General features: G+C 36.2%; 1 protein-coding gene across 1 annotated transcript in view; it reads right to left on the bottom strand.

Annotated features, from left to right (window-relative positions):
- Positions 1-2,193: 2,193 nt before the first annotated feature.
- LOC140169730 (uncharacterized) overlaps positions 2,194-9,069 on the bottom strand; it is a 14,828-nt gene continuing 7,952 nt past the window's right edge. The window contains exons 2-3 of the mRNA XM_072193026.1: positions 8,621-9,023; positions 2,194-6,376 (exon numbers count right to left, since the gene is read on the bottom strand). Of these exons, the coding sequence (XP_072049127.1) occupies positions 6,160-6,376; positions 8,621-9,023 (620 nt within the window). The 3' untranslated portion in view covers positions 2,194-6,159. The remainder of the gene's footprint in view (positions 6,377-8,620; positions 9,024-9,069) is intronic.

The raw sequence follows: 9,069 nt of genomic DNA, 5'->3' as shown, positions 1-9,069 counted from the left end.
AGTTTGACCTATCCGCGACATGCCGTTTGGTTTTAAGCAGGAAGGTCACAAGGGGGGGGGGGTAGATTAACTAAACGTGCTCTGATTTCAAGGAAAATGGGGAAAATGGTCTCAAATTGTTCGTCATGTAAAGTGAACAAAAAGGTTTAATTATAGGTTCTGCTATATAGATCATTTTTCTAAGAACGTAGGCCTACACTGTTAAAAACAACGGATAACACTTATATTAACACTAAAACGCGTTTATATTTATATTCTACACGTAAAAATAAGCCTATAGGAGGCGTTAATTGAATAAGATTAACACTATAACACGTTTATTGGTGGATATAACACTAAAATGTTTATATCGGTGATATGTACGTGTTAGAGTGTTTATATCAAACCTCTATAACGTGTTATAGTGTTAATCGTATGCAACGCCTCTATATACGTTTACGTGTAGAATATAAATATAAAAGCGTTTTAGTGTTTTCAGTTATTTTTTACAGTGTAGGCACAAGAACTGCGTTTTGATGTGAATGCATCCCTCCCGGAGATTTAAACAAAGTAACAGCATGGGATATTGAGGTAACGAGTTTAAAATGAAGAAAAAAAGACAAACAGTTGTAGCCTAAATAAACACTCAAAGTGAAAAGAAATTGTATACATCGATTAAATATATTATTTTAATCAATTGATCAAAGAGTTGTAACCTCAGTAACAAAATTATAATAAATATCAATTTTTTACCTTATACAAATCATATTTTAGTACTTATTAATCACGTTGTTTCCATTAACAGTTAACAGTTTTACAAGCTTAAAAAAGAACAATTTAAATGATTTTCAATGAAATAGCATAAACTTCTTTAGTATACCAGCGTGGTATTTGCAGTGAGGTTAGGGGTACCCCCTCCCCCCATGATTTGGTTTGCAAACTTGATAATTGCCATGGTAAACACAAAATTTCACCTTTATTTTGGGCTTAAATATAGTGTAAAAGTGACACATTTTGCGCGCAACTTGTCGCGGAACGCGGTAACACAAATCACGGATTAAAAAAAACCCAGTGATTTATAGTGCACTACGCACAGGCACATGCACAGCGCTTAGACGTTGACCCACAAGCCTCAGCACACTTTACAGGTTGTCGCTGACCACTACGGCCCCACATCATTCCATAAACCATTAAACAACAATTCAGGGACTTTGCACAGAGCGCACACCCGGACCCTAGACACTCCACAAATAACCTTCGCAGCCAGGATCAGCTCCCCGAGTTTAGTCGTACGGGTTACAACGAGACAAATTAGCAGTGAGTTCCTTGTCCAGGGGAATTTCAAGCTAACTCGGGAGCGTACTAGGCACCGCCAGGGTTCAAACCCGCAACCTCTCGCACCATAGTCGAAGGCCTTGTCGATTGAGCTAACTTCACTGCTAACGAACATACTGCCTGACCAAACCCTATAATGCCACTGATCATGTAAAATATATATTTTTTACAAGACCACACTGGATTATAAATAATACGGTACAGCATGTACATGGTGTCGGGACTTTCACCCTGGTATACTTACTACTTGCATATGGATCTGGACACATGCATTATGAATTTTACCTAGTTGCGTCCATACTCAATAGGCCTAATACTTAAAAAAACAATAAGAAATTTGGTCAATTCACGTTTTGTATAATTATGAAAGATTCAGATTATTATTTACGTTACATACTAGTAATTCATTATGTGTATATAAAATTACACAACCTTGTTAAAATTTATTTATTTTCGTCGTCATTTTCGCATAGTGACGAATGCGAATTATAAACCGGCAACAGCAAAATTGGACTGCAAAACAATCGACAATGTCGCCCTCATTCTAGCCATTATAATAGGGAATAGTCAGTAATGTTGGGGTTCAGGGAGGTCACGACAACAGCTTCTCCTCAAATACGAGGGATTCACATGTTATCTTATCTAAAAATTCGACCCAAGCGACAAGCGGCCCTCGAATAGAATTTTACTTAAAAAGACCAGCTTCAGGTGCCCTGATCGAGTAATCAAAGCAGAAGTCATGATTGGAGACGTGTAAGTGTCGGTGGCGTGCTCAAAGGGTGCCGGGGTCACGACCCCTATTTTTGTCAGGCTGTCGGGCCGAAAATATTTGAGCAGTCGGGGGGAATCGATAACCGTTCCCCTCGCCCCAAACCCCCCCCCCACCCCCCGTCCTCCCTTTTTTTTTCCTTCTTTTTTTTGTAAACCTGTACCCATAATCATCCAACCATAATTATTGTAAAGCACCAAAATAATAATTTTCGTTGTAAATATATTATATAAAATAATACACAATATAATGTTATACTGTACAAAATTATCTACAAGCTGCAAGCATGATTTTCATAGGCGTCCGTATGTCTTAAAGTTAAGTATGGTCGGCCGTTCAAATGCAGAAAGTAAATAGTGTCAATTTTGGAAAGATTGGAAAAGTGTTGGAGCGTTCTGCATCTGAACGGCCGACCATACTTTTATTAAACAAAACACTAGTAAATTGGAAAACAAACAGTAAACTTGTACTTTTAAATGCTTGTTTAAAATGAGAAATTCTAAACACCAAAGTAAACACATAAACACATGAGAGTAGGCCCTACATGTATTTAGATTCTAAACATTCCACATGTTTACTTACATATTGTTCGGAAAGTAAATGCACATGTGTTTACTTTGTAAACATTTGGTGTGTTTACTTTCAAAACAATTTTGAAAGTAAACATGTTGAATGTTTAGAATCTAAATACTCTCATTATGTTTCCTCTTTCTTTGTGTTTATGTGTTTAATTTGTGTTTACTTTGGTGTTTAGGTGTCCTATATCTTTGTTGTGTAAATGAAACATTAAACACCTTGCAGTGTTTAAAAGTGTTACAGAAACCCTAAACACTTAGATTTACAGCATACACCTTATTGCAACAGATTTTTGCAACAGATTTGTAAAAGTGTTCATCCCATGCGTTCGAAAATGAAAAAAAAAATAGTTTCAACAAAAAATATTAACACCGTTACATGTTGGTATCAGATGAACGATATTAACATGTTCATTATATTATAGTTTGATTGTCCTCATCCGACCGACTCTAATGTGGAAAATCTGGGGGAAAGTTTATACTGTAACAAAAGAATACCGACCGATCTGTGGACAATTTTTGGCCGAATCTTACACGGACAAATTTTATCCAGTGTAACCTCCTTTACTTCTCGGCTCATTGTAGTGCAAGTAAAAGCACCTTACAGTTGCAAAACAGTGGGCATGGATGTGTTATGATTCATATGAATACATATCTTGTTCTTGCACTGTCGAAATAAACTATGTTTTGCTTAACTTTTTTTTCACAAACGAACAAAAGATATAATATTATAATATTCTATAGCTACAAGTATCTACGCTAGGCTAAAATATAGTTTTATCATCAGTTGCATATTGAAATAAATTTGTATCAAATTCAACTTTCTCTTATTTCTTATAATACTCTTACGCGAGTATGTTTTCCTTTTTCCCATGGTTTCGGCAAGTACTCATTTTACCAATCATGAGCAGTGTTCCCACTGAAGATTGAAAGTATTGATTTTATGGACCAACAAATTTAACAGTTTTCATAAAGAAAAAACGAGTGGCCCAGTTAAGATTTTGTGATTTTTGTACTTGCGTTTCTCAAATTCTTCTGGGCTATAAATTTCTTAACACGTTTGCCCAATAAAAACGTGGGTCCTACGCCCTCAGCGGGAACACTGGTCATTATTGAGGACTTATTCAGAAATCGAGATTTGTCGATATTCGGCAGATGGCATAGTCCCTATGTAGGAAACACAAAAAATGTTCTTAAAACGTTTATTCAAAACGTTTTAATTACATTTAAATGTCGGGTAATATAAAGGTCGTGAAAACGTTTTTAAAACGATCATGGTTATTGTAAAATGTTTTGGGCAAACATTTTTGCAAAATATTTTGTCAACACTTAAATAAGAATGTTTTGCATGAAGTTTTCAAAAATATTTTTTAATGGTATTAAAACGTTTTTATACCCTTTACATAACCCGACATTTGAACGTTTTATGAAATATTTTGTGTTTGCTGGCATGTCTAAACACCTTACCCAGATAACATGTATAACATTATTCTTTTAAATTGTACTCAGTCTTCTTGACCTTATGTATAACAAAAGAAACCTATCACAAGAGACGTTTTGGCAAATCCCAATTTCTCAATTACCCGTTCATAGTGATATTCGCATAATGCCGAATAACAAATTAGACCTACTATAAACCGTCCCTATATAATTACGTGAAGTGCTATGCGCGATTCGCCGATCGCGATTAGCGATCAGGTCAAAAACAGCTTTGCACTGTAAGAAACACAACATACTAGCAATGTCCGACGCTATTTTATATGCCTACATAGGATTGCGGAGACAGACGGTTTATAGTTCGATTCTATTCGTCGGTATGCGGTGATCACAACAATAGGCTATAACTATGATGCGCGTGCCGTTATCTTCTCACCTATATTTTGATCAGCTCGTAATCGGCGGGAAATGTTAGGCTTTTATCACTACGCCGAAAAATACATCCACATTAAGAGAGATATACACCAGGCACAAAAAGAAACTCGTCAGTTATATTCATCCTTGCTGTTCAATAACTTGATCATTTTGGATTATTCTGAAATATACATTTGTTAATTGGACTTTTCTTTCTCATTTGACACCCTGTTCGTGAACATTGAGCAAGAATTGACCAAGATATGCGCCTCCAAACTCTCAAACCCCAAAATGAAAAGTTGCAATTTTAACAATTCAATTGTGCCTGTTAAACTGTGTGCTTTATTGATTGGCCCGTGGTGCTTGTGTGCAACACAACGATGCGTTCCCATTGAAAATCGTCGAAAATGCAACTTTTGATTTTGGGGTTTGAGGCTTTGTAGGCGCATATCTTGGTCAATTCTTGTTCGTTTTTCACGAACAGTGTGTCAAATGAGAAAGCAAAGTCCAATTAACAAAATGTATATTTCAGAATAATCCAAAATTATCAAGTTATTGAACAGCAAGGATGAATATAACTGACGAGTTTCTTTTTGTGCCTGGTGTAGTTGACCTGCCTGGGCTATAATTGTGTGTGGTAAAAATAAAGTAGGCAAGGTATAGGACTTAAATCAATATTCGTGATACTTCTGACGAGTTGTCACAAGCCAAATCTCGAAAGAAAATATATTGATATTAATCCGCGATGTTATAAGGCCCGCCGATTACGAGCTGATTAAACTGTATACAAATTCGGGATACAAACAACTCTATGGAAAGACATGATTTATCAACCGTACCGCGTCATGGTAATATAGGGCCTATACACTCGTCTCCGGCTGATGGGCCCTATAATGAGATTGTGACCCAATACAACCGTCGTATAGGCCCTATACAATTATGATTAAATATCCTCTGATTTCGATACGGCAGATCGAAAGAAAATGTGGAAGTTAACCATATTATTATTGCTTTATAGAAAAATTAGATTACATTACAATATACAGCCACGATACACTCTTTAAAGTTCTTGTTGGGTTTTCACATTTTCACCAAGATGGTTAGGGCCTACTCTCTCCATAATCATACTGAACCTTTTCATCTGAATTGTTCGCAATATTAAGCGAGGTAGGCCTACTTTGTGTAGGCCTACAATTCAAGTTGCTCCAACGTCGTCCGTATACACGAGCTCCTTCAATCAAAATACGATACAGGCCTAGGCCTACATCCTTTCAGCACGCAGCGTGTATCTGGTGGAAGAATAGTCTGAGCTAGTCTGGGCCTAAGTCACTTCAAAAGAGAGATGAGCGCTGATGGCCGATGGATACTTCTGGCATGCATACACCATACCTTCATCACAAACGAAAAAGTTTGTACTTGAAGTCAAGTCTAGACTGCATCCTTCGTCGTCTACCAACTGCGCATGCTATTTGTGTTGTGATTGGTGTGTGACGACTGTCGACTGAGGACGTCAGTCTAGATCAAGACCATTGAAATCGCAATGCTCCTTTCCTGCGCTTCAAATTGATCAAGACATCATGGCGGGTAACAAGAGGTGCGAGGAAGATATTAACCTGTGTCTTTCCAACAACAAATTTTCTTTCTCTATTCTTAGTTTATCTTTCTCCATCTGAAGCTTTTCTTTTCCATAACCAGTTTTTCCTTTTGTAGTATCAGCACATCTCTCTGTAGCTCACGGAGGTCTTTCGTGTCATCTTCGTTACGTTGGCGGCGTGGCTTCTTAGGCGGCGGAGGACTTGGTGAGGTAGAGGGCGCCAAACTGGAGCCGTTACCGTCGAATCCAGAGAGAAAGTTGTGTTGTTGTAATCTAGATAAACAATGATAAAGACAAAAATTAAAGGCTCAAATTGTCCAAATATTAAAATGTGACTTTTATTGCCGGTTTAACTAAATGATTAGGATTTAGCTATATTTCATTTAGCAAAACAATATAGGCCTAATTTTTTTTTTTAATTCCAAAAAATTGGTGCTGTATACTTTTCTGGAATAGGAAGTAGTATTTGATACCGTATTTTTGGTGACGACTTTATTCGATGAAGATTTTTCGGCAACAAAAATTTATAGATACAAAGATTTGAAAAAAAAGATTAACGGATACTTTTGCATCGGATATTCGACGTCGAATAACTTATGAACCGGGCTTAACAAAAGTATTTATCAGTATACATTACTACATTAGCATTTTTATATGAAACGTTTTCATGGCCTTTAGGCTATAACCCGATATTTAAATGTTATTAAAACTTTTTGACCAAAACCAAAATATATTTAACATAGCATTTTTATACCAAATGTTTTTATGGCCATTATAATCTGACATTTAAATCTGAGACGAAAATACCAACATATTTTCGTCTCAGATTTAAATATTATAAAAAGTTGTGACCAAAACCAAAACAAATTTTAACAAAGTTTTAAAAACATTGTGCCTAGATGCTCACGTTATCACCATTTTTACCAAATTGACACAGATTTTAATGAGAATTATCTACAATGCCAAGTGGATGAAACAAAAAATTAAGTATAGTTAAAAAGTGCATCATTGTTAAAATCTAGCAGATCGACAGTGGCGACAAAATTGTGCAATAAATGCTTTGGAATATTTTTCAGAAAAAAAGAGTATTTGTGTCATTATCTGTTATTCTTAGTCGATATCAAATAATTCCCTTTACAGTAGACTGAACCCTTAACAAAGGGTGCCATTAAGTATGCATCATTTAATAAAGCTTCCCTTTTCACGCATACTAGATATCTTTGTTTATCAATGGATACTAAGTACATTTTTGATATGCATGGCGCGGTATTAAAGAAATAGGCCACGTAATACAGTCGATTTGGCGAAGTCACTTCCCAATTTGGAGCCTACAACTTGTTTTCTTCTTAAAACGCCCTTTTACCAACCAAATTAATAAAAATTTGGAAAAAAGTTGGCATAAGTTTAGCCAACTTTATGGGTTATACTTACTCATTGACTTGGTTGTGTGTTTCTTGTGTTGATGATTGATTGCTTATTTGTTATTTTCTGTATTGTTGTCAATTTTACCAAATAAATAATAAATAAATAAATATTGAATATTCTGACCCATGCGGTATAGTTTTTACATCAAATTATTTTTACGCATTAGGCTAACTTGTTTTTCTTTGAATAGACTCATTTTCAGTCTTTCGTCAGTTTAAAAAATAATGCAGGGATTCTTATGGGTTTGTCTTATGACTTTGATTGATTGATTATGTTGATTGATTAATTGGTTAATATTGATTGATGGATTGATATGTTGATTGCATCTTATAGGCCTACTGATGATTGATTGATTGATTGACTGATTGACTGATTGATTGATTGACTGATTGACTGATCGATTGCAGGGAATTATCATGGGCTTGTCTTTAGACGCCATGTTGTATTTACAAGTTTATATTTTGCATTTTTAGTCACATATTGAAGGTATGTAAAAGTCCAGAAGGTATGTAAGAGCTTATCTTACATGAGGCCTACCATTAGGGACATATGTTGAATCGCTCCAGCGGTTTTGATATGAGAAGCAAACACGTATAACAATGCCCCATAGGATAGTACATACAGTACACTTCCTATTCTCTCGAAATTTTTTGTTCACAAGATTTAGGCTAAACGAAAAATATCTCGGGCGTTAAATTTAACTGGGATAGTAAGAAAAATTGATTGACTGACTGACTGACTGACTGACAGATTGATTGATTGATTAATTGACTGACTGACTGATTGATTGGTTGATTGGTTGATTGATTGACAACTCACCACATCTTTGTTTACAAGATTTAGGCTAAACAAAAAATATCTCGGGCGTTAAATTTAACTGGGATAGTTAGAAAAAAATTATGACTGACTGATTGATTGATCGATTGACCGATTCGTTGATTGATTGAATGATCGATTGAATGATCGATCGATCGATCGATCGAGCGATTGACTGACTGACTGACTGACTGACTGACTGACTGACTGATTGATTGATTGATTGATTGATTGATTGATTGATGATCAATCGATTGAACATTGATTATTACAAACCTTTCTTCCATCCGAGCAGCATCCAATAGTCTATAATCAAGAAGTCCATCTCTGTGGTATCTTCTCGGTACATTAAGCGGAGACGCTGCAGAGTGTCCCATAATGTGTACCGTACTACGAGGCAGACTGGTCGGTGGTGGCGTAATACTAGCAGAACGAGTCGCTGCAACACCAATCTCTTGCTTGATACCGTCATCTTCAGGACTCCCTTCGTTTTTGTTGTTAGTTTCTCTGGCAGGGGGTGTCTGTCTTGATGTCACGTGATTCGAGACATCAGCGTGATTGGTGCTTGTGTCAAAACTTGTGAAATCATCGTCAAAGTCATGATCCTCGTCGCCATCGTAAATGTTCATGATCCGTCGGGCAAGCTCTGGCGGGTCTGGTGGTGGACATTCTGTATTGCCTGCAATAATATTTAAGTTGTAGATAATTAAAAGTTGGCCTATCCC

This window comes from Amphiura filiformis, chromosome 14 (genome assembly GCF_039555335.1).
Source record: "Amphiura filiformis chromosome 14, Afil_fr2py, whole genome shotgun sequence".
Lineage (NCBI taxonomy): Eukaryota > Metazoa > Echinodermata > Ophiuroidea > Amphilepidida > Amphiuridae > Amphiura > Amphiura filiformis.
This window is presented reverse-complemented; position numbering and strand designations above follow the sequence as displayed.